This window comes from Eleutherodactylus coqui, chromosome 8, assembly GCF_035609145.1.
Source record: "Eleutherodactylus coqui strain aEleCoq1 chromosome 8, aEleCoq1.hap1, whole genome shotgun sequence".
Taxonomy (NCBI): Eukaryota; Metazoa; Chordata; class Amphibia; order Anura; family Eleutherodactylidae; genus Eleutherodactylus; species Eleutherodactylus coqui.
In genome coordinates this window covers 59781500-59808865 of record NC_089844.1, presented here as the reverse complement: position 1 = coordinate 59808865, position 27366 = coordinate 59781500, and the positions used below count along the sequence as shown (strand labels likewise).

General features: G+C 44.0%; 1 protein-coding gene across 1 annotated transcript in view; it reads left to right on the top strand.

Moving 5' to 3' along the window:
* Nucleotides 1–27366, top strand: part of PLCL1 (phospholipase C like 1 (inactive)) — a 259157-nt gene that overhangs the window by 159050 nt on the left and 72741 nt on the right. The window contains exon 2 of the mRNA XM_066575683.1: nt 23590–26061. Within this exon, the coding sequence (XP_066431780.1) occupies nt 23590–26061 (2472 nt within the window). The remainder of the gene's footprint in view (nt 1–23589; nt 26062–27366) is intronic.

Genomic DNA, 27366 nt, shown 5'->3' with positions numbered 1-27366 from the left:
TTGCCATGAGGAGGAACCGGAGGCACACACTGCAGAGGGTTGGCAGGGCCAGGCAGCGACCCTCTTTAAAAGGGGCGGGGCGATAGCCCACAATGCTGTACAGAAGCAATGAGAACTCCAATCCTGTGCCACCTCCGTCAGGAGCTGCAAACGTGGGCATAGCAATGGGAATCCATGTGCCACACAGTATTCATTCTGTCAAGGTGTCGCATAGCTCAATCCACACTGCAAGGGGAAAGCCGTCAGCGCTCTTCCCCCTACCCAAGTCAGTCAGTGCCTTTGTGCCAGACAGGTCAAACACCGCAATGGGAACTAAGTTTGCACCAACAGCATAGGTGGGTCCTAGGAAACCCAAGACATGAACAAAAAATTGATCTGAGCGGCCAAACATGGCAGACTTGCACCGTGCCCACGGCATAGGCCTCGGCCCACAGCTTCAGCAATCCTAGGCTGGAAGCGGACTTTCACTGCACCCAGGACATAGGCCTCTGAACAAACCCTCAGCAATCGCGTGCCTACAGTGGACTCCAATGCTAGCGTAGCTGTGCACGTCTCATTAGCGCTGTATTGCTCCTGTAGTTTGTCCCAATGCAGTGCCCCGGATAGTAGAGCGAACGTCAGATTCTCAAGCTCTTGAGACAGTTTCCGGAAGTCCCCAGCCTCATCCCCCGGACCCCGGGAACTTTCCAAAGGTTGGGCATTGGTCACGACAAACTCCTCCGGTGGGAGAGGAACGATTGCTGCCCAATCTGGCCAGGGGCCCGAGAACAGTTCCTGGGAGTCTGCCTGCTCCTCAGAATGTGTCCTTTTCATGGAGTGAGGAGGCTGGGAGGAAGGAGGAGCAGCAGCCAGAGGATTCAGAGTTGCAGCTGTGGATGGCGTAGAAGACTGGGTGGTCGATAGATTGCTGGATACACTTTCTGCCATCCACGACAGGACCTGCTCACACTGCTCAGTTTCTAATAAAGGTCTACCGCGTGGACCCATTAATTGTGAGATGAATCTGGGGACCCCAGAAACTTGCCTCTCTCCTAATCCCGCAGCAGTCAGCTGCGATACACCTGGACCAGGAGCTCGGCCTGTGCCCACACCCTGACTTGGGCCTCCGCGTCCTCGCCCTCGTCCACGTCCTCTAGGTCTATCCCTACCCCTCAGCATGGTGTATTACGAGTAGAGCAGAAACAGAACGCTGTAATTAAATGTGCCGCTTATTGGCCTGTGGTTGGAGGCTGACTTCGCTTACGGAGCACACAGCAGAGCCAGGAAACAATTATGCGCAAGCCTGTAGTGAGACCTAGGTGCGTATGACTGAGCTACTGGAATTCACAGCGCAGAACCAGTCAAGTGGCCATAGGCCAGTGGTAGGCCTTAAGTATTTTGCTTCAATTTTTTTAAATGGTGAGGTGAACAACCAGACAGACACCATATGCAGCGTATATATTGTATACTCTTTCCCTCTGGCGGGATGACGGCAATCATGTAACGGACACAGCAGAGCCAGGAAACAATTATGTGCAAGACTGCTGTAACGCTTAGCTGGATATTAATTAGCGACTACTACCCCCAGCAGACGCACAGTAAACTGAAGACGGTCACAGGCAGCCCAAATATAGTATTTTTCCCCAATTTTTTTGAAAAAGCCCACTGCCTATATAGCCAGTATACCTCTTTCCCTGTACCACTGTCCCTGCCTCACCAGTACTGCCCCTATACTCTGTAAAATGACTGCAGACTGAGGACGCTATGGTCTGCACGCCCGATATACAAAAAAAAAAAAGTGCAACACTGCTAAAGGCAGTACTGCACACCGTCAGATGTGGCCCTAAGAAGGACCGTTGGGGTTCTTGAAGACTAAAATAACACCTAACACTCTCCCTATAGCAGCTACAGCAAGACAGCACTTCTTTCCCTGATCTCTCTTAGCTTGTGTCTGTGGCGAGCCGCGGGCGGGGCAGATTTAAATACTCGGGTGTCATCTGATCTCCCCAGCCACTCACTGCAGGGGGGTGGGATAGGGCTGGAATGTCACAGGAGGAAGTTGTAATGCCTTCCTTGTGTTTCTATTGGCCAGAAAAAGCGCGCAAATTTCTCAGGGAAGGAAATGTAATGGAGTTGAACATCGCGTGGTGCTCGTCTCGAGTAATGAGCATCTCGAACACCCTAATATTTGAACGAGCATCAAGCTCGGACGAGTACGCTCGCTCATCTCTAATTGTAACTATATGTCCATTTTGGTAGAGCATTTCTGCAAACGGACGGCGTTATGTCCAATGGTTGGAACAGGAGATCTCCAGCCCACACCCTGCTGCAAAGGCTGGGATCAGAGATAATTCAGATCCCTACTGTTTAAGCCCTTAGTCACCATCATGGTCAATAAAGATATCGGCATCTAGTTGGTTAGCCAAACGGAGGGGGAGTGTTGATTAGTTGCATGGAATGGGATCCTTACCAATCAGCTGATTGAAGAGGCCAGGGCGCTTGGGTGGGTGCTGTGTTCACTTCTCAGGGCTTTGATGTCCTATTCATCAGTCACTTGACCTGAGAGCAGCTCAGTCCCATTTAAAGGGGTTGTCTCGCGAAAGCAAGTGGGGTTAAGCACTTCTGTATGGCCATATTAATGCACTTTGTAATATACATCGTGCATTAAATAGAAGCCATACAGAAGTTATTCACTTACCTTCCCTGCGCTGGCGTCCCCGTCTCCATGGCTCCATCTAACTTCAGCATCTAATCGCCCGATTAGACGCGCTTGCGCAGAAGGGTCTTCTGCCTTTGGCTCGGTCCGGCAGCAGCTGTGTTTTGGCTCCGCCCCCTTCTAAGCGTCATCGCGTAGCTCCGCCCAGTCACGTGTGCCGATTCCAGCCAATCATTTCTGAGAAATCTCGTGCACATGGCTGGCTAATCTCGGGGATTAGTGGCCGCAGGCAGATTTGCCGTGGCGACATTCCAGATGGAATTACCGCGACATCCGCCCCGTGTGAACCCAGCCTAACAGATGGTGTTTTGAAGGATCATTCATATTTTGCAAACATGGTAGACCTCTTTCGTATCCCGCCTGGGGTATGTACACTTATGAACACATTTTTCCCGTGACCTGTCCACAATGTCAATCAGCCACGGACCGGAACAAAAATAGAGCATGCTGTGATTTTTTTTTTCCTGCATGAGTGGAACTCACAAGTTGTTTCTGTGAGTGTGCAGGAAGAAGCGATTTTTTTTTTTTTTTTTGATTTTTTTTTTCCATAGCATGCTATGAACCGTGTTTGCTGTGGAACCGCCGTTTGGACGCTGACTGCGGATTCCGGAGTTCAAATATGTTCGTGTCCAGGCGGCCTAAATGCCTGTATATCGTAACATTGACAGCTGAAATCTGCTCGCTCTGGGCATTTCCACTTTTCAATTGCTTCTGCTTTTATAACTATCCCCATCTCTAAGCGGAGGACCAGCTTCATGCATGAGTCCGTCCGACAGCGATATGGATGGAACTCGCGTGTTAATAACACATTGATTTCAATGTGTTTATTCACATGAGCGGTTTTTGGAAAATCACTGCATGTCCTTCCTTTGGGGTGATTCCTCATAAGGAAAGGCACGCTATTTCCTACAGGATCTTTAAAAAAAAAATCCCATCTCACTCGCATGCCATGTGATTTGCATGCAAACCCGCTACGGTTTTTACCATTGAAACCTGTTGAGAGCATTTCCGATTTTTCATGCGCGTGAAAATCCCACGTTCATGGGTGCGAAGCAAAAACGCATCATGCTTGCATCCAGAGTCGCAATTTTACAAGCGCGATATTTCGGACGGAGATTGCGTTCACCTGTGTGAATGACCCCCAACATTTAGGGAGTGCATGAGGCGGCCATTAGTAAATTCTATGGAGGTACCCGCTGACACTCCTCCTCGAGGTTACAGAGAGCCCAGCAGGCGGCACACGGATTTTACAGAGCAAGCACTTCTTTTCTCGCTCTTCTAAATTGCCCAACTTCTGCTGATTTTTCACAGGCAGGTTTTATTTCTGACACAAATGTTTTCCCTAATGAGCGCTCTTACTGCCTGGGTTTATTTTTATTTGCAGTTCTTGGAAGAAAAATCCTGGCAGTTTTTATCATATTTTTGCATGTTATAATAAAAAGTTTCCTCCTAATTTAATTTAATACTCCCCAGATGCTAAATTTGTAAATGTTTAACCCCTTGCTGCTCTGCAGTGCATTTATCTATGTCAGCTGGGGAACGGTTCCAGCAACTTGATTTATATACAGTGTAACCGTAGACTGGCAGGTGAAGAGATCAGAGAGTACGACTTAAAGGGGTTGTCCGGTTACTGGGCTACATTGCCCCTGTAGCACCAACTCTGTTAAAATAACACAAAGAGCAGCACTTACCCGTTATGTGCCAGGTGGATCCAACGCTGTAGTTTCGCTGTGGTCCCAGTGTTGTTGCTGATAATGTCATTGGAAGCACTTGATTGCTACAGCCAATCAGAGTCTGCAATGTCACTGCCTGGCATCAGCACTAACATCTTGGGTGCTAGGAGTTGAGAAGAATGCCACCAAACATAGGGGGAGAATTACAGATAAGACCTATATAAAGCAATGCTTAGGATGCCTGTCCACGGGCGTGGTTTCGCTGGCGGTAAACCGCCGGCAAATAACGCCGGCTGGCGCTTTCCATAGCATTGCTATGGAAAGCGCCAACCTCTGTCCATGAGCGTAGAATCATTGCGATTCTCCGTTCGCGGCGGGCAATTCGCAGCGTGCTGCGAATTGCCTTGACTCTCCGCGGTCAGCCTATCTATCAGATAGGGCTGACCGGCAGAGAATCGGCGGTGGCTCCTGCTCCCGGGCGGTGGCTTCCGCGGCGGCGATCTGCCATGGGACTTCGCATCGCCCATGGACAGGGGGCCTAAGTGAGTGTGCGCGCTGTATTCTAAGTGTGCTACTTTTCGACCCCCTTAAGGGCTCATGTGTACGGGCATATGCGTAAAATGCTGTGTATCAAAGTGTGTTTATTCCTTGAGTATTTCCCTGCTTCCGAGTGCTTATGCGTGTTTTTTTCACGCAGGTATTGCCGCGTATGTAACCGCTTTTCCATAGGCGCGTGAAAAGAAATGCAGGCTGGGAAATGAGCATATACAGTGATTAGCATTTTGCTAGGCAACAAGCGTCTCACATGCATGGCTTACACAATGGGTTGCCTAAGCTCTGTGTATACACACGCATTCATAGAGTTCAATAGAGCACGCTGCGATTTGTTTCTGTGGTGTACACGCTGCAGCAAAAATGTCATGATAGTTTTTATTGGTACCATTTTGTAGTAAATATCACTTTTCGATTGCTTTTTATTGCACTTTTTCTTGGAGACAGGGTGACCAAAAAAGCGCAATTCTGACGTGTAGTTTGAATTCCTGGCGATGTTCACTGTGCGGGGTAAATAATGCGGTACTTTGATACATTAAAAGGCACACAGTATCAGCAAAAAACCTCTACACTAATATGAGGAGTAGGTGACAAATCTGAAATGACACGCACTTTGCAGTTGTAAACCATATACCCCCTCCTGAGGGCTAATGCCCATGGCCAGACTTCTGCCGCAGCCCCGCAGCTATTAGGTTCTATTGAACCTAATAGCTCATTGTTCACGCTGCGGAATTCCACCACAGAATTCCTAAATGCCACGGGAATACACACGGCCAGCTTCCATTGTAGTCAATGTAAGCCGGCTGTCACGCTATACTTCCGCTATGGACACTGCCAGCACGTCCTATGGACACTGCCAGCGCGTCCTATGGACACTGCCAGCGCGTCCTATGGACACTGCCGGCGCGTCATGCGCTGTATTGCGCATGCGCCCCGCTGCGTCATGCGGAACCTTGCACAGCGGATCCGGGAGGTAAGTATGGGGTCTTTGGGGGGGCGCCGTGACGGACTCAGCCTGCGAATTCCGCAGCCATGGGCATGAGGCCTAAAAGCGCCGTCTGGCAGGTCAGAGTAGAACGACCAGATCCAATTGAGGGTTTTTATTGGATACAAACACGAAGTGCAGGAGAATAAGACAGGCAAGGCGTACAGGCGACACCTTTCCCAAGCCTCATGTTCACGGGCATAATTGAATTGCGTAATCCACGCGTGCCACCCGCACGTGGGATCAGCAGTTCAATCAGCCCATAGACAATCATTGGGCATCCACAGGTAATTAAATACCTACGGATGTCATTTTTCCCAACTTGCGGATCACACGCGCGGGAAAAAAAATCGCAGGATGCTGAAGTCAATGGAAGCCGTCCAATCTGAGGCACACCTGTAGCTGACACTGTGGACGTGCTGCGGATCCCACTGCGCATGGCCGGCGCACCCACCCACATCCACATTGGAGAAGATGGGGGGACCCGCACAGCCACGCAGAACATCTGGACAGGTGAGCAGTGTCCTCTTGCCGTGGGCATGGTGAGTATCCTCTGCAGGCTCCCGTCCGCAGAAACCAACGTACCCGTGGACATGAGGCCTCATAGTGATGACCTCTTCATGGGCTAAACATCCATGAGACAGCCTAAAATAAAGCAGGCCTCCTGAGGTAATTAAATAGTAGATTAGTCACTCTTTGGCAGAGGGGCAACAGGTATACCGTTATGGAACTACAACTCCCAGCATTGCACCAATGGGAGGCCAAACTAGCATAGCCACACAGTAGAAGTGAATGTCACCTTTTTGTGGCGTGGTCCTGATGATTGTTTTCATACTTTGATAAATTGGGCATTTATGGATGTAGTGATACCAAAAGTTTTTTTATTTTATTATAAATATGGCAAAAATGTGTTTTTTTTTAAACTTTTTTATTACCTTTTATATTTTTTTTATAATAAAAAAAAAATTAAAAGTCAGTTTAAAAAAGTTTTATTAAATTCCCCATAGGGAACAAGAACTTGCAATTGGTTTGATTGCTCCTGCAGTATGATATATCTGTACACCTCTGGCTCTGGGAATGTGGGAATACAAATTTTTACTAAAACGAATGTGTCAGGAGAGCTGACAAGACCAGATGAAACGGCCCCTCTAATTATTTTTGTCTTCCAGATTGATCACCTCTCCTTTATATTAGGCACGTGCTGTTCTTCTTTCTTCAGTGATAGATGAGGTGACGGCGGTTGCGGAGCTTCTCAGTAGGCAGATGTTCTTGGAGGAACAGGACAGACTAAATGTGGTGTTTGTCAATCAAATCGCTTCCCTCTGTAGACTTAACCATGTATTCACAGCCATGGGAAGTCACTTGCAGTGATGTGCAATTTACAGGCTGCATGTTATCGTTTTCCAGCATGTTCACAGATGACAACCGGGTCTGCTAGTAGGAAAGTAGGATGGTTCTGTTGAATCTTAAACCTCATACAATATAATGTGAGTAAATGGTGAAAATTTTTGAATTCAAATCAGTTGAAATAAAATGTGAATTTGTTTTGTTCTCTTTTTCATTTAATTCTTCACTACAGCGATAATTAACCCATTTAGGACCAAGCACTGTAAATTTACGGTGCCTGGTCCCGGTCTTTAAGCCCAGCTGTATGTAAAATTATGGTGGGGATTAGAGATGAGCGAGCACCAAAATGCTCGGGTCCATGTTATTCGAGTCGAGCTTTTTGTAATATTCAAGAGCTCTACTCGAGTAATGAACCCCATTGAAGTCAATAGGAGACCCGAGCATTTTTGTATCTGACCTGCCGGGTGTGGAGCTTTTTTTTTTTTAATCTCCCTCTTCCCCCTCCCTCTTCCCCCTCCCTCTTCCCCCTCCCTCTTCCCCCTCCCTCTTCCCCCTCCCTCTTCCCCCTCCCTCTTCCCCCTCCCTCTTCCCCCTCCCTCTTCCCCCTCCCTCTTCCCCCTCCCTCTTCCCCCTCCCTCTTCCCCCTCCCTCTTCCCCCTCCCTCCCACATACTGCTGTGGACGTGCGGATGCTGGCACGTCGCAGCAGGAGCGGTGGTATTCGCTCGAGTATCGAGTATGCTAATGCTCGGACAAGCATGTTCGCTCAACTCTAGTGGGGATAAAAGACTTCGGCAATCAGTCAGAAGCAGGATGGGTTGTCAGCTGTTAGTCACAGCTGATAACCTGGAGGAGGAGGGAGAAGTGGGTTTTAACCCCTTCTGCCTCCTTTTTTCTATAGTACACAGTGCTCAATGAGCAATATGTACTAAAAAGTGAAAGTGTTTCTTCCACCACGCGAGCTGGCAGTCTGTGACTGCCGGGTGACCTCTGGCACAGCAGAGCTACAGGGTCCTGGCAGACCCTGATCAGCTCTGCCACTGACTAATGTCACTACAGGGGGATGTTGTCCCCTGTAACTGGGGCTCCTATGGATGCCCAGCTACAGTGAAAAAGTGTCAAATTAAAAAAGACAAAAAAACATGTGAATGTCTCCAGAGGTCTTACATGACGTCATGGGGAACATGGATAGTAAAAAAATGTAAAAAAAATTACATAAATAAGTAAAAAAATTGCAGAATAAAAATATATACATAAAAAAGAAAATAACCCAAAACCATCGCTGTATGTGCCCTGTAATTCAAAACCATACATATATATCAAAACGTCCAAAACAAAATGAGGAACCATTTCCCATACTTTATTTTAGCGTAAGTATACGAATTTAAAAAAACAACAACTATAAATGCTAAATAATTTTTTAGCTTTTTACCCTCAATAAAACTAAAAAACAAAAAAAAGTCAGTAAATAAGCTATTTTTAAAAAATAGCCCTGTATGTCACGGGGGAAAAAAACGCAGCAAAAATAATTTTGGTAGCTAAAGGAAAAAACCTAGGGCAGTAACAACTATCACATGGCAAAAACCTCTAAAGTGTCTGGTCCTTAAGGTACAAAACAGGGGTTAAAGACTTTGTCCGGTTGTCGAATGATTGATTTTTTTTTAAACTATAGATGCAAATATATAGCTGCCAACCAATCAGATGCTGTGAGCCATGATGCCAGGAGAATGGCGTCTCACCTCTGCGGCCTCTGATTGACTGCAGTGGTCAAGTGGTAGTCATTCCTACGCAAAGACCAGGAAGACCGCAGGGCGGCCATGCTGGGGAGGAGGCTAGCAAGTACCCTGCTTTAGTAATTTTAACACATTGCTATAGTTAAAAAATCATCAGGCAACCAGATAACCCCTTTAACCCTGAAATATCGGTAGTACCATGGGTGAAAATTCATCCAATCAAATTTTTAAACTGGTGTCACCAGAAAGCTGCGAATTTCATTTCCTTTATTACAACAAAACTGTATTGAGCTCTTATATGTCCGATGATATACTTGGCAATTGTTGTACAACTTTTTCTGAAAAATAAAGTCGACCATCTTCATATATTTTCTATATTTATGTAAAAAACAAACTTGGTAAAAATTTACCCTGGTGTAGTATTACCGTCTGTCCGGGAAGGTGTAGTATTGCAGGGGTAAGACTACAAGTGAAAGTCCAAGTCTTATTCACATTTAGAAAGACTGTTGTAACCAACCCTGTGGCTATGGCAAAATTGCCTACTAGAGATGAGCGAGCATACTCGATAAGGCAAACTACTCGAGCGAGTAGTGCCTTATTCGAGTACCTGCTCGCTCATCTCTAAAGATTCGGCGGGTGACAGGTGAGTTGCGGCGGTGAGCAGGTGGGAGTGGGGGGGGGGGGGGAGAGGGAGAGAGAGATCTCCCCTCCGTTCCTCCCCGCTCCCCGCCCCCCCGGCCTTATCGAGTATGCTCGCTCATCTCTATTGCCTACATCACATTGCTGGGGAAAGTTCTTTCTATCAGGGCATATAGGCTTTATGGTTCCTTGCTTCGGATCCTACGCTATCATCAGGGTTTTCAAACAACCATAAAAGTTTAGTCCTTTTTTTTTTCCAACCTTGTACAGATTATTATGATTTTAATTCTCATTTTACAGCCTACAGGGAATGATACTAATGTCTCTGTATCCGGTCTGTAGACATGTATCACTAAACTTTGATTTATTAGGGTTTTCCAGTGTGTCTGTAAAAAAAAAAACAGGAAGAAAAAAAGAAACACAGCAGCACTCCAAGGGTTCAGCCACACCGCTGGTGCAAGGTACAATGCAATAGCCCAGTTAGGGTCCCGACTCCCTGGGTCCACTGTTGATCAGCAATGTAGAGAGAAGGAACTAGGCAGCATTCATTGAAGTCTTCTTTATTAAATAGCCATGAGAAAGCAAGCAGCCACGTATCGACCCTGTGCTCGGGTCTTTATCAAGCTTGATAAAGACCCGAGCACAGGGTCGATACGTGGCTGCTTGCTTTCTCATGGCTATTTAATAAAGAAGACTTCAATGAATGCTGCCTAGTTCCTTCTCTCTACATTGCTGTAAAAAAAAAAAAGTTGACTGTCTGTAATTTTTGGATAAGTTGTCCCGAAGCAAGAAAAAAAATCAGGTTCGCAACCTTGGCCATCATTCAGAGCAGGGAACTGCCGACAAAGAGCAGCTCTTGCTCTGGTGGACATAGCACAACTGTACATTACTGTATATCAGTGTTTCCCAAACTCCAGTTCTCATGACCCCCAAACAGTCATTTAAAGATATCCTATAGAGGGAATACTTGTGGCAATGTCTGATTACATCACCTGTGCAACACTAAGGAAATGCTGAAGACCTGACGTGTTGGAAGGTCGTGAGGACTGGAGTTTGAGAAACACTGTTGTATATTAGTACCTGTTCGAGTTGCCTGCATGCAATATTGTAGCATCCATGCTGAGGTTGCCAAAATTAGGCTTCGTTTACAGGAGCGCTGTTTTTACACATTAGAGACACGTAAAAAGAGCGCTTCTATATGAACCAATGGTTTCCTATAGAAGTGTTCACATGAAGGAATTTTAGATGCGCTAAATACTCGCACCAATCAAAGATAGGATGTGCATGGCTGTAATACCCACTTCTAAGGTCTGTGCTGCGAGAAAAGATAGGACCTGACCTATCTTTAGTGCAAGCTGTGCAGGAGTTTGCATAGTCATTAGGAGGATTTCTGCCGATGGAAGGAATGACAGCAGGACATTTAAAACGTGCTGCCCAGAAGAACATTTTAAATGTCCCGCTGTAATTTCCTTAGGGGGTTCCCTTAATCCCTGCAGAGACTAACAGGAATTTACAATGGGACATTAAAATATGTGGCCAGAAACACATTTTAAAATGTCTTGCTGTAAGAAGCAGGGTACTTCTCTAGCCCTGCTGCTGGGCAATTCCCCAGCAGCGGGGGACAGTAGGGGGGACTCCCTCCACCTCTCTCCTTAAGGGATTTCCCTATAGTGGAAGAGAGAGGTGGTGGGGTTTCATGGTTTCCCCGAGAGCATGGAGGAGGGGGTGGGGCTAGAGGGATTTGCTGTGAGAAGTCCTATAGCCATGTCTCCTCTCTAGCCCTGTCCCCTCTCTCTGCACTATGGGAATATCGCTTGGGAATCCCCATAGCAGGGTGAGAGTGAGCTATGGGGGATTAACTCATAGCAAGGAGAGACAGAGTGGGGCTATGGATTAATCCCACATAGCAGAGAAAGAGAGCGGGCCTATGGGTGAATCCCCCATAGCCCCGCTCTCTCTCTCCCTGCTATGGGGAAATCCTGAAGGTCTGTGCGGCTTCTCACTCTCCTCCTGGAGCAGCTGCCCGTTCACGTGATTTTTAGCGCAGTATAGGCGCGATTTTTTTTCACACACCTATACTGTGCTAAAACAGCGCTTGTAAGAACAAGGCCTTAAACTGAAGAGGGGTTGTTTCCATCACACACATGATTTTTTTCATGTATGGACAATCATATCTTTTCACCAAAGATAAATGAATATACTGTACACAAAATCATTTTAATCCTAATGATACATTTATTTGTGTAAACTTTCAAACTTTTAAAATTCTATTCAAATCCAACTCCTTGTACATTTCTTGCTGCAGTTTAACAAGTTGTGTGCACTAACTCATGATGCTGCCTGTTCTCTGCTGCTACATGGCATTTCCAAACATTGACTGTGGGTACCTCATGTCATAGACAGAAAGCATCTTGATCAGCCACAATGTGCTAATTCCCAGTGCAAGATACTATTGCAGTAAAGAGAAAATCCTATTTTCTCTGTACCAAGGAGGACATCTGGTCAAGATTACACAGTCTTTCCCACAAGTAAAAATGAACAGCTTGGACCATAAGAATTAAGGGCTGCAACTAAAGTATTAATAGACTTACATTATTGTAATACTAGCCTATAGACAAAAAGTAGTCAAAGTACAAAACCTACAGTTGCAAGAAAAAGTTATGAGACCCCCTTGGAACTACCTGGATTTTTGTATTGATACTCATAAAATGTGGACTGATTGTTTTCTGTCATAAATTATAGACATTTACAGATTGTTAAATTGCCACTAAGGCCAATAATAGGAGTTATGTGATGCAATTGTGAAACACGGCTTTTGGAAGCAATTATAGCTGAATACATTCTAATCAAACACACAAAGCGTCCTATCATTCATGTCTTTTATTGAGCACGTTGGCTGAATAGCCGCAATGCAAGGAGGAAAGTAGGTGAATCTGTGTTAATGATTTCTCCAAGGGCTGATTAGCAAAAGTGTGGGTTTCACAGGTGCTTTGTCTGTTAAATAAAGCTGCACAAAGCCTGGTTACTGACAAATCTGTTCACAAGTAAGATTGGTTGGTATGAATCGTGACTTTATGCAAACTTTTAGAAGAGATGTTACAGCATGATTGAAATAGATTTGTGTTTTGAAACAACCAAACAAGAGTCCTAACCCTAAGGGCTAATGCCCATGGCTGGGTCAGATTCCGCCTGCGAAATATCGCAGCAGAATCAGGCTCGGCACCCCACAGAGACCCTATACTCACCTCTCCGGATCCGCCATGAGTGTCTTGCCCAGCGAGCTGGGGCGCATGCGCAGTGCAGCGCATGACGCTTTGGCGCTAGGCGGTGATGCAGATTCTCATTCACAGCAGGATGAACGGCTTCGATTGACTCCTATGAAAGCTGTCCGTGCGATTTTCTGCATAGGCTAGAACATGCTGTGATTCTCCCCTGCGAGCGTAAAATCGCAGCTGATTTCCGCTCGTGGGCATGGGAGAATTGTTTACCACAGCATGTCTATGGACGGACATTGCTGTGGAATTCGAGGCGGGTGTCTGACCGCGAATTCCGCAGCCATAATCCATCCATGGGCATTAGCCTTAACCCTACCAAAATTCTGTGGCATGAGCTGAAGAGGGCTGTCCATGCAAGACATCCCAGAAATAGTGATGAACTGAAACATATTTGTAGAGAAGAATGGACTCCATTCTTCCTATACGTTCTGCAAGTCTTATTTGGTGGATGCGATTACTGCAAAAGGGGGATCTACAGGTTATTAAATTTAAGGTTTCAAGTACTTTTCCTCCCTGCAATGTGGGTGTTTGCATGAACCATGTGTCTTCGTAGCTTAGTTAGATTGTGTCTGCACTAAGGGTACATTTACACGGGACAACTGTCAGGCGTTTAAGAGCTTGACAACCACCCCAAAAACTGACTTCCATTCTTTAATACTTAAAGACCTCAAACAACTTAGCCCCCCCTGTGGGATTTTTTAATGTATGCAGTCAACTGGAAACATAGACTAACAGAACGAATCTTCTGTTCTGTACTCTTTGATCATGCTGATATAAATCCCAGGCTATGATTGTTGAGTTGTTTTTCTGCAACTTTGCGGTTTCACACTGGGGCACTAGGTTAGCCGCACTCAAACAATTAAACGTAACCTAACGATGCTCCTCAGTGTCACATCTAGAAAAACGCCTGTGTAGTTCGAATATAAAAGCGGGACTCGTTATTTAATAATTAATTTAAGGTTTTATTTGTATAATGATCAAAGCTCATTGGAAATGCATTTCTTTGCCAATGTCTAATGCAACATTAAAATCAGTTTCCATTAGTCTTATAAAATATGTCACATCTGAAAGTCATCAAGCTTTGAAGTGTTTATCACATGGGATGAATTCTATATACATATAAATCCAATATTTATTAGCATAGCATGTGATGAAATGCATAACTATGAAGAAAAGGCTTACAAGTGCGGAACATTTCCTCCAAAATAAAAACTAACAATCACCAGTAAATATAAAATCCTGAGGCGTCCTCTATTATAATTTTTTTAATAGAAATCTGGCTAGCTATTGCTGTGGCTTACCGGCCGTGTTGGGGTAGGATAGGCTGACATCATGGTATCAGCCCCGATCCACGTGATCCACACACCGGCAGATGCTCAATATTATTGTGGCACTGGATGCTGAAACAAGCACTACTCTGCTGGTGTGTGGATTGATTGGTCAGCTGGAAGGAGTGTGTCCCAGCCAGCCAATCAACGCTTGTCTGTACACATTTAGCTTGACTCCTCCTCACAAAGGACGTCTGTTATACTTTTTAGTTTGAAGGTGTTTCTGGTCAAGTCGGTAGCTCCTGTCTTGTTCCTCAGTTCAGATAAGTCGGTTTGGTGTTAAGAGTAATCTGGGTGTTATTGCATCTATCGCCTGTTGAATGTTTATGCATTTATGTAACATCTGGTTCTTTGTGTGCTTATGTAATATCTAGTTTTGCATATATTGCCGTGCATTCTTTATAGCTTTTATCCTTGTTTCCTACTTGGGAAAGTCGTGGTCATCCCATTTTTCAGTTGTGGGTTCGCTCTCATCAAGATGAGTTCTCTGCTTTTAAAGAGTTCCCTCCCAGGCAACCAAAGGAGCTCTCTTGTGGAGAAACCAGTATATACCATACAAGATAAAGTGATTAGTAGTGTCTTGTATGTGCCTTATTAGATTTTAGTTTTTTTTTCATTTTCTGGCTGTTTAATCTTTGGTTGTAAACTCAAAAGTACATGGCTGTGCATGCAAGGCACCACAGAAATATTGATGAACTTCACTCCACACACCATGTGGCAGAGGGTGTATTGCCAATCATCCTCCCCTAGCTCCTTCTTTCTGGTACCACTTACTGTGAGGCTCCAGAGCAGAACACATAGGGGAGATTGATTGGAAAAACAAATACTGAGGCACACTGAGGATGGAAGGTTTGACTGAAAATCATTAGCATTAAGCTTCATTCACACGAGCGCATAAATGACGCATTTTTACGGCCGACCGATATACGTGACCATCTGAGGCATTGGTTTCCAATGCATTCATTCACACGGACGAATATACGGCGCGTAAATATGTTGGAATGTGAAAAATGGAACATATGCGACCGAAATACACGCAGATACATATACGGCGGGCAAAAAGATAGTTCTGGAGCTATATTTTGCCTGATATACATTGGCAGCTCCCATAGACTCCTATGGGAGCTAAGAAAAAAAGGGAGGGGGGCATTTTAGCAGCATCCAACGCTGCGAAAAGCTTACAGGTGCCTCTGTATAGACATTGGAAGGCATCCTGAGGATTTTGGCAGAGCGAGGGTTTTCCAGGGTGCGACATATTTTTTTGCTAAAAATGTCACTCCCGATCGTGTGAATGGGCAAGAAAACGCTGGCCGTGATTGCGTAAAAACGTCCATTCATGCAATTCGACAGCATGGCTGAGAAAACGTAAAAATGCATACGGCCGTGTGAAAGAGCCCTAAGATTAACAGCAGCACAATCAGCACTATCATAGTGTGAAAGAAAAGGGGGGTAACCACCGTCTGAGCGTCCCGCTGTGCACACCGGCTCAAGTGGCATTCACCAGAATTTCCAAATAGGTAGTCTAGCTCTGCTGGGAGCTAAGGGTTAGTACACATGATATAATAAAGAAGCTTTTATGTGGTAAGCACAGCATTGGTCTTGACCCTTGATCAGGACTTTGGGGGGAATGAGTCTTAGGGGTACAGCTGTGGAGGTGCTACATTAGCGCATCTTCTAGATTTGCAAATTTAATAAGGTCTATCAGAGACAGATTCACCTTAGGACATCATACAGCAGAAAGATAAGCTTTCGGTAACCTGGATTTGAACTTTTCTGTTTCACGGCTCAGTTGTTGGCATGATGTGGTCTAATATATTCACACAGTAGTTAAGAATGTCGATTTTTGTTCAGAATTCCAGGACACAAGCAGAGCTTAAGACGATCTTGATGAGTTATATCACCATGCCTATCCTCAGGCCTGCTATGCCATAGTATAGTGATAAGAAACATGATCCAGGCCTCCCATGGATAGAAATTGTGTCCTTCTGAACTGCAGCGCTGAGCAGGATATGTCAGGAATGTAAATACGTAGGGTAATAGAAAATCCGCTCCTTTGCAACAGCTCTTTTAACACTTTCCAATCCAATTTGTATCCTGATTTTCCTAGGGGGCTTACTCTTTTTTTGCCATTTATAGAATGGCGCTATATGCTGGCTAAAGTCAGTACTGCATGAGGTGACATGTTGGATAGGCTCCGTCAGCAGAGAGGCTGGCAATATACAGTAAGAGAACCCCGAAGGACGTCTTCCAACATCGGAGCTGTACAGCTTTAAATCATAATGTCTTCAGAGGTCAGACAGTAGATTGGTAAGGGTTAAAATTATCTTCTAGTTTGGTGTTAGTCTTTGTTCACATCTACGTTGGACCCTACGGAGCCCATTATGAATCGGTGGGATCAGTTGGGTGCCGCCAGTGTCCGTTGTGTGATGGATCTGGCAAAGCAGTGTTGCTCACGTTTTAAACAAGGAGCCACAGTGCAGATCAGATCGGAGCCTAAATTAGACTTTTCTACTTCCCCGTCTTTTTGTCAGCCTGCTACACAGTGACTGAAAATTGTCATTGTTTCACCTTTATATAATTGTCATCCATAGACCGTAACTATTGTTATTTTTATTCTCACTTTCAGAGCTCATTTTTACCTTGACAGGGTATTGTATTTCTTTCACAAAAATATACAATAGCATGAAAACCTAATTTGTGTTCTGTACCCTTGCCGGACACGGGCTTTCCGGTTATGGAGTGTTTTTGCAAAATCAAAGGGGTATTCCCAGAATTAGGATTCCTCATACATTCACGGGATACGTAATAATAGCTATCTAATCGCTGGAGCCCCCAGCAATCTTGAACAGAGGGACCTGTGTCTCCTTTTGTCCTTATTGAACTTGAAGGGATTGCACCAAAATTGCAAGTTATCCTCTAGCCACAGGATAGGGGGTAACTTGCTGATTGGTGGGGGTCTCACTGCTGAGATCCCTGCCGATCTCGAGAATGGGAATCCCATGTCCTGCTCTCCTGTCACTGAGAATGGAGCACTGGCTGAGCATGCGCGGTCAGCACTCTATTCATGTCAATGGGCTGACGGTAATAATCGAGCAAGTGCTGCTTGGGAATCTCGGAAGTCGTATTGGCTGTGAATGCAGTGCTAGTGCGCTTGTGCTCCATTCAGTCTACTTCTCACTGGGGGGGGGGATCCCTTCAGTGAGGAGAATGGGGGACACAGGACCCCTGTTCTCGGGATCTGCAGGGGTCTCAATATTGAGACCCCCTGCCCATCAGCAAGTTACCCCCTAACCTGTGGATAGGGAATAAATGGCAATTCTGGTACAGCCCTTTTTAGGGCAGTGAATGGAAGCTTGAATGGAGTTGCACTGCCATAGAGAAGACCAATACAGAGCTCAGCAAGTGTATCTCATAATGATGAATGGAGTGGCAGCTCACATGCTTGGCCGCTGCTCCTTCCAAGCTTATCCGCACTATAGGGAGGGAGTACAGTGAAGAGGGGCACACAGGACCTATATTCTCATGATCAGTAGGGGTTCCAACAGAGGAAAAACAAGCGATCAGACATGTATGATGTCAGTTTATTAATTTGTAAAGTTTTTAATTTATATAGCACAGAAATATGTACAATTTTGTAAAGGCAAATTCATTTTGTCGTCATTCTTCAAAATCCTTTCTCCCTATCTCAATCATTCTTGCAAGCTTACAAAATCCATGTAAAAGATGTCTGATTGAATTCAAATCCGTGGGCCAAGTATTTGAAGGCAAACCCGCTATTAACTGAACTCCAACGTAATCTATTTGACCAATAACCCTCCATTCTCAACGTACCGTATATACTCGAGGATTAGCCGACCCTAGTATAAGCCGAGTTAATAAGTTTTACCACAAAAAACTGGTAAAACCTATTAACTCGGGTATATACTAGGTAAAAAAAAATGCAATACTCCCCTCTCAGCCGACATCTGTGTCTCCGGCGCGATGCTCTCCCCGGCGGTGCGACAAGCTGCTTGAAAATTCTCCCCGCTGTCATCTTCCTGCTTGGCTTTAAATTCCCCCGCCGTCAGCCCTGTGTATGTAAGCGCTGTGATTGGATTGAGCGCCAGCAAATCACAGCCGGCGCTCAATAAACCAATCACAGCCATTCAGTGGTGTCATCCACTGAATGGCTGTAAATGATCGAGTGCCTGCTGTGATTGGCTGGCACTCGATCCAATCACAGCGCTCAGTTACACAGCACTGATGGTGGGGAAATTCAAAGCGGAGCAGGGAGATGACAGTGGGGAGAATTCTCAAGCAGCTTGCCGCACCACCAGGGAGACCATCGCGCCGGGGACACAGAGAGCGGCTGGGAGGTGAGTATTGCATTTTATTTTTAACCTTACTTGAGTATAAGCCGGGGAGGCTTTTTCAGCACAAAAATATGTGCTGAAAAGCTCTGCTTATACTCGAGTATCTATGGTGGGTGGGATCTGTATCCTGTCAGACATGTGGAAAAGGGCTTAACTATAGAGGATGCAGGGGATGCGGTTGCACCCGGGCCCAGGAGCCTTAGGGGGCCCATAAGGCCTCTCTTCTCCATATAGGGAGCCGAGTACTATGAATAAAGCATTATACTTGGGGGCCCTGTTACAGGTTTTGCATGGGGGCCCAGAAGCTTCAAGTTACGCCTCTGCATGTGGAGCATATCCTGTGGATATGTCATAACTGACTGCAGTCGGAATAACTTTCTTTAAACTGTTAAACATTTTTCTAGAGTTCTTTAGCTCGCACTGCTTCAGACTCGAGGATACCTTTCTGTCGGTTTCACCACTGATACAACTTGTACTTAATTAGAAGCACATGTCCAGATGAAAGCAAGTTGGCATCTATTGTATTTCCAGAAATGTGGGTTTTAGAAAAATGTGCATCTTCTCCGCACTCCGGTGGATTCAGTAATAGCAAACCGTGTACCTGCTAATTAATTACTTATTTGTTTTGGATTAGTAAAGTAGAAGAATCTTGGGCTCAGGAGGTGAACACCCAGGAGAATTTGTCTAATAACTTGGAATGGACAAGTATTATTTGCTGTGCCAAACTCCATCCGTCCATTTATCACTGATATCTAGTATATGTTTCCTCAATCTACATGCTGATCTCTTACTAAGCTATTTTTATACACTAAAGAGAAGAGAAAACATAACTAAACCATTAGAAACCAGCTAGAAGTTATAACTACTGCCCAGGGCCATTATAACACATTGGTGGCCCGGTGCATAGCTTTAGTTTATAACGAGCCTCCTGAACGGCTTGTAGCTATTCTTGTGTCTTCCAGAATGAAACAAGTCACTTCTGTTATATGCTAATTAGTATACATTATATTGGCTCTGTATTGTATTGTATGCGCTAACTTGCCTTTGGTCTACTCTATATGAGTTATCTGTAGTGGAAAGAACTAGTCTGTATAAACTTGACCAAAAAGTAGTTTTTTTTGTAACATTTGTCTATACTGTTGGACAACCTCTTGAGCATCTTTTTTCTATTAGGGAAATGTTTTTTTCATTTTTAAGAATAACTTCATTAAAAAAAATCTACAGAATAGGCGATTCTAAGCACTTCTGCAATAGGTTTTATTAGCGTCTTTTACATACATGTTTCATACAAAACCTCTGTCAGGGTCTTGGAGCATCATGTGCAGTACTACAGGTCTCAACTTGATGCGCTGACAAGGTGTTAGTGCATCAGCTTATCCAGCAGGGAAGGGGAGCAGCCATCTACAGCATTGAGTAAGCACATAGCTCCGTTCCCACTGCAGTGGCTAGGTTTGGTATTACAGGCGAAGCTCCCATTGACGTGAATGGGTGTAATACCAAGCCTAGCCACTGAAGTGGGAACAGAACCATCAGCTTTCTACAGAAAACAGCTCAGTGTATGTGTGTGCTAGCCCAGAGAGTAGCAGAATGGCGGTATCGGGTGACTGACCTTTGGCAATCTACTGTTGATGGTCTAAGCTGAGGATAGTCCATCAATAGTTTACAACTGGACAACCCCTTTAATACTCGTAAAATAGATGTTGATTTATGGTGGTACAAATTCAGTTGCTACAATAATTATGGCCATTTAAAGGGAACCAGTCATCAAGTTTTTACAGTGCACTAAACAGTACTGCTAATGTGATTTTTCTTATCACTAATTAGCTTTGCAGTACATGCTCTGGTACCTTTTACAATCGGCTATTGAGGTTTTCCTGTGCTGTATTAAAATGAATTGGAGAGTCGATTTTGCCCTCAGCACTGCGCCAGTCGCACCCCTGTTTTTGATTGGCATGCATACTGCTTTCTCTTCTTTGCTGTAATGCCATGCAGGCGCTGTAACACACCCTGCCCATGCCTGCGCACCTCAGTTCTCCCTTATTTGCTGAGACTTCAGCGGCCTACTGTGCATGCTCCATGAGGGCCTTACACCCACATTCATCTGAGTGGGAGTAACGATCCTCAAGGCACATGCACTTACGGCTAGGAAAGAAGAACTGAGGTGCCCAGGCGTGGGCAAGGTATGCGGGCATGTGAGCGGGATTACAACGAATAAGAGAAATCAGTAGATATGCCAATCAGGAACCTGGGCATGCCTAGCATGGCGCTGAGAGAAAAATCTGACCCTCTTCTGCAAAATCTGACCCCTTTCAGCTCATTAGAATACAGCGTGGGAAAACTTCATATGCAGATTGTAAGGGTACTGAGGCATGTATTACAGAACCAAATAGCGCTAAGGAAATCTCATTAGCAGCACTGTTAACGGTTCATCGTGAATTGCATTGTAAAAACTTGACGACCGGTTCCCCTTAGAGTGGATCTATCATGCGGAAATAGATATACATATATTTTTTATTAGAAATATGAATAGACCGAACGAGAAAATAAATTCACGAAATGTAAGTATTAAAGAATGTAAAGAACTAACAAAGAGCAGTAGGTTGTAAATGATCCAACTCTGCGGGAGTTGGGTCAGAACTCCCATTAGAACAGCTGATGAAATTTAGCCATATCCATGGTACCTCGCCATAGCTAGCAAGATATTGTGGCCCTACACAGCACACTGCTGGGCATGATGGGAGCCGTTTTGTGCAACACGCATGATAAAAACCTTCTTTTTCTTATTTTTATAGTTATATTTTGTAAATCTTTTTTTTTTGTTTGTTTTTTTTATAATAAAATTCATAGCCATTTCCCCATGATCAGTTCTTTTTTGTTTTGTCATTTAAAACAGGACCCCCTCCTCTAGCTGGGCCCTGCCTAAATTGACAAATGAGGGCATACTCTCCTCCCCTGGAGTCCCGGGACACAGCTGGTGCTGGCATCAGCAGTGACTTCCAGGTAGGTGGGTCAGGCAGAAGCACATAACCACTGCAGCCAATCAGAAGCCGTTGTGTCACCGTGTACACTCCTGGCATCAATGCTCATATCCTGGCTGCCATGGTGTGAGGAGTTTGGAAATATGACACTGATTGGCCTCAGCGGTCACATACTTTCGCCAAGCCTATCTACCTGGAAGTCACTGCCGATGCCAGCGTCGGCTGTTGGCTGCATCCCAGAGACCCAGGAGAGCTGAGTATGTCCTCATTTGTTATTTTAGGCAGAGCCCAGATAGGGAATGGGGTTTTGTTTAATGACAAAACCACTTTTAAATAGAATGTAAGCAGGAATATAACTAGGTACAGGGAAAAGTATTGCTGCAGGACTACAGGTTCTCCACAGGTCACACCTTTTAATTAAATGAAGAAAATGTTATAAATTTCCCTTGTAATTTACTACAAGTGACGTAAATTAAAGAGTTTGCTAGTTAATGTCACATAATTTAAAAAGTTTGGTACCAGTAGAGCACAATGTGATTGTTCCCAGCAAGAGAAACCAAGTAATCTTGTAGATATGATACCTTTTAATGACTAACAAAAATACATGATGTTAATGTGAGCTTTTGAACCAACGCAGAGTTCTTCTTCCGGCTTAAATGAAATAGATCCGAAGAGTCATGCGTATTTATACACACATACTTATGACAAGGCACAGACATGGATAAGGGAGTGAAGGTTTTATGGTCTCTGAATTAGTGTTGTGGGGGTCACCAGACCAGCAGTGTTATCTGTGCTATAGATTTCTCATACTTTCTAATCACGCATGAATCCTCATGAAGAATTTAGCCCTGTATTGAAAGTGTCAAAATTTGTTAGAAATTTATATTCCCAAATGCTTCTATGGCTTTGTGACTTGAAATTGCCTTTCCGTATCCTAACTTTCATATCTTCTATGTCGTGTCCGTGACTAGAAAAGTGCTGTCAGTGACTATTTCAAGATGTTTGTATTTCTGTTCCATTCTTTTAAGTACTGTGAGGGATTAGCGTTAGGGCAGGTAGCAACCTGGGCTTCCACAGCCAGAGACAGTGACACACGGAATAAAGTTCGTAGTCCAGGCTTCGCCTGGGTTTATTTCAGCACAAATAAAGCAAAAACAGGCCTTAACTCCAGGCCAACATAAATTAACACCTCCTCGTCTGAGCACTCACTATACATAAACTGGCCCTGACTGCTCACTTGAAAAACACTGCTTGCTGCGCACAGCCAGTCAGGTCCTCAGACCTGCAGAGGTCTCGGCACACCCTCCCCAAGACCTGCAGGCCAAGGCTTTATGAGGCCTGATACCAGCCCCACCTGGTACGTGGGAGTGGCCTTCCCACCCTTCGCTTTGACCACTCCAGGAAAAACCGGCCCGGACTATGCGGCTTGGAGCCACTTACAAAACTACACCATGTCAGTAACTTAGTGTTACTGACACACAAATGCTGGCTTCCTCCACCGAGCCCAGGCTGCTCGCTGGCACGTATCTACCCAGGTGCTTCCTAAAGCAGCATAGGAGAGCATCCTAGGCGAAATGTATCTGCCCTCCAGCACTTTGCCAGTCACTGTCTCACAGTACAAATTAATCACATCCATGCCTGTGCCTTGTCATAAGTATGTGTGTATTATTATTCATGCCTCTTTAGAACTATTTCATTTAAGCCAGAAGAAGAATCCTGCATTGGTACGAAAGCTCGCATTAACATTATGTATTTTTGTTAGGCATTAAAAGGTATCATATCTACAAGATTACTTGGTTTCTCTTGCTGGGAACAATCACATTTTGCGCTACTGGCTAACACCATACCAAACTTATTTCATTATGTCATTAAAAGAAATGCTCATTTTTCCTTAGTTAAAATACATCTGTTAAAATGTTTTGTCTTGTTTTTTCACTAAAATAATACATGAGCTGAAAAAGTTTTAGTAAAATATTAATTTTACAATTTCCCTACCATGCATTTAGATTTTTATTTGTTTTCTGTTTCTGTAGGACCCGGCAAACCAAAAACCTGGTAGGAAGAAAACCGTCTCTTTCAGCAGCATGCCATCAGAGAAGAAGATAAGCAGTGCCAGCGATTGCATCAGCTTCATGCAAGGGGGTTGTGAATTAAAGAAAGTTCGTCCAAACTCTCGAATCTACAGTCGTTTTTTTACACTTGATACTGATTTGCAAGCTTTACGCTGGGAGCCTTCTAAAAAAGACCCTGAAAAGGCAAAGTTGGACATCTCAGCCATCAAGGAAATACGGCTTGGCAAGAATACAGAAACTTTCAGGAACAACGGATTGGCAGACCAAATTTGTGAGGACAGTGCATTTTCAATAATTCATGGAGAAAATTACGAGTCTTTGGACTTGGTAGCCAATTCAGCTGATGTGGCCAATATTTGGGTCTCAGGTCTAAGATATTTAGTCTCCCACAGTAAACAGCCTCTGGACTTGGTAGAAGGTGGGCACAACACCCCTAGATTCACCTGGCTAAAATCCATTTTTGATGACGCAGATGTAGATGGGAATGGCATTATGTTAGAAGATACTGCAGTTGAACTGATCAAACAACTTTCTCCTGCTATCAAAGAAGCAAAAGTTAGGTTAAAGTTTAAAGAAATCCAAAAGAGTAAAGAAAAACTTACCACCAGAGTGACCAAAGAAGAATTCTGTGAAGCATTTAGTGAACTGTGTACAAGACCCGAGGTGTATTTTCTACTTGTACAAATTTCCAAAAATAAAGAATACTTAGATGCAAATGATCTAATGTTATTCTTAGAGTCTGAACAAGGAATGACTCAGGTAAAAGAAGACATGTGTTTAGACATTATAAAAAAGTATGAGCTTACTCCAGAAGGACGCTTGAAGGGTTTTCTTACCATTGATGGTTTTACGAAGTATCTTTTGTCCCAGGAATGCGACATCTTTGATCCTATCCACAAAAAGGTTTGCCAGGATATGACACAATCATTATCACACTATTATATTAACTCTTCCCACAACACATACTTAATTGAAGACCAATTTAGGGGACCAGCAGATATTAATGGATATGTGAGAGCGTTAAAAATGGCTTGCAGAAGCATTGAGCTTGATGTCAGTGATGGGCCAGATAATGAACCAATCATTTGCAACCGAAATAGCATGACCTCACCATTAGCCTTTCGTAACGTTATTGAAGTAATTAATAAATATGCCTTCATCTCCTCTGAGTATCCTCTTATTCTTTGCATTGGCAACCATTGCTCTATACAACAGCAAAAGGTAATGGTGCAACATATAAAGAAGATCTTTGGGAGTAAACTCTACACAGAAATGCCTTTGCCAGCAGAATCTTACCTTCCCTCTCCCGAGAAGCTTAAGAAAAAGATTATTGTAAAAGGTAAAAAGCTGCCATTGGATTTTGATCTCTTGGAAGGAGAAGTATCTGATGAAGATGAGGAGGCAGAAATGTCTCGAAGGATGTCAGAGGATTACTTTGGAGAACAGAGATTGATCAAACTTTGTAGAGAACTATCAGATTTAGTGTCAATCTGCAAATCGGTGCAGTACAAAGATTTTGACGTCTCCATGAAAAACCAAAGTTATGGTGAAATATGCTCTTTTAGTGAGAGCCAAGCTAGTCGGATTGCCAATGAGTATCCAGAAGACTTTGTAAACTACAATAAAAAGTTTTTATCAAGGGTGCATCCAAGTCCAATGAGGATAGACTCAAGTAATATGAACCCACAAGATTTTTGGAATTGTGGTTGTCATATTGTAGCTATGAATTTTCAGACTCCAGGTCCAATGATGGATCTCAATTTTGGCTGGTTCCTTCAAAATGGTGGCTGTGGGTATGTCCTTCGACCATCCATCATGCGCGATGCAGTATCATATTTTAGTGCAAACACTAAAGGTGTTGTGCCTGGTGTATCCCCTCAGGTTCTTCACATCAAAATCATCAGTGGACAGAATTTTCCTAAACCAAAAGGAGCATGCGCAAAAGGGGATGTGATTGATCCATATGTGTGTATTGAAATTCATGGCATCCCTGCGGATTGCGCAGAACAAAGGACTAAGACCATGCAGCAAAATGGAGACAATCCAATTTTTGATGAGAGCTTTGAATTTCAGGTAAACCTCCCAGAGTTGGCCATGGTACGTTTCATGGTTCTTGATGATGACTATATCGGGGATGAATTTATTGGCCAGTATACTATACCCATTGAGTGCTTGCAGCCTGGATATAGACATGTACCATTGCGCTGTTTTGTTGGAGACACCATGGAGCATGCTAAACTCTTTGTTCACATTGCAATCACCAGCAGAGCGGGAGGTGGAAAGGCTCAAAAACGTGGATTATCTGCAAGGATAGGAAAGAAAGCCAGGGAATACACAATGTTAAGAAACACAGGCCTTAAAGTTGTAGATGACATCTTTAAACTTGCTGTTCATCCTTTGAGGGAAGCCACTGATGTCAGGGAGAACATGCAGGTAAGAAAATCTTATGGAGCTTACTTCAATTGTTCCATTATGAATGCAAACTTAACCTCTAATAACAATCTTACTGTGAGTTATCTCATCTTGGTTATCTCAAGTTTTTTGATCTAGTCTTGGTTCCCATGAATGTTTTATGTGTTGTCAAAAAAAATTTAATGGAAGACCTGCTACGACTGATCCCCATTCATGTTTGTGAACCCAAACTGCTGCAAAAAATACAAGTTTACATTACTTTGCATCACTTCAATCACAATCTTTGGATATTTATCTTGAGCTCTACTCACACCAGTGTTTTTGTGTACACCCAAACACGATTTTTCATGATGGCCGCCATATCCCTGCTGACATGCAGCTTGGAACTACATTTCTCACAATTCCCTGCTATTTCGTTCTTTCCCGTGCATGACCCCACTAATGCTGACTTGTTATTGGTCAGCAATCCGATCCTGGGAACTGAATATAAAAAAAGCCATTCCTGGTCGTTCTTACTGAGCAAGCCCGACCTTTAGCGCTGGAATGCCTACAGGTTGTATTCAGGACAACCTGGGAATAAACACTTCTTCGAAAGTGTCAGGAGAAAGTAATGGTTTTTAGAGCTAGAGACCCCAAATCCAAAGAGAAGCCACATTGCAAACTTTAATAACATTTGATTATTATTCATTTGACAGCAACTTTGTGTAACCAGAATACCCCTTTTAAGCTTAGAAAAAAAACATGTCTACTTCCTTTCAACAAAAAGTACTACTATTGTATGTTTTTGGAGCTGAACTGCAATACTAGATGCAGCCCATGAACAAGAGGGGTGCTATTTATAGAAGAAACAAGCCATCTTTTTCTAATCTCAAGGAACCCCTTTAATCCTTTCCATGCCCAGGAACTGTCTCTTACATCCTTACAAGAGGACACTTCAATAGCCAAGGACATATGAGATACATTCTTGCTTTAAACAACCATTTATCAGGTTGAACTACAGTTAGCGAAGAATCTTGACTTTAAAAGAAGACCAAAACCAAAGCTCTATTTGCATAACAGGCTGAAATATACCCATTTGAAGTGGGAGTTGCATATACCTGCTGCTTTTACTGCAGTACTCACTCCGAAATGTATTTATATGGCCTTTATCTCATATAGAGCTTTGATTGTAGTCTTATTTAAGGGCTCAGTCAGACAAGCTTTTTTTTTTTTTTCAGGGATGTATAGGTCAGTGAAACTGAAACGTAAAACACATGTATAAAAAATGTGTGACCAAAGCTTCAGACTCGTTTTTTATTCGCACTTGTTGTGCGCTCTCACGAAGGT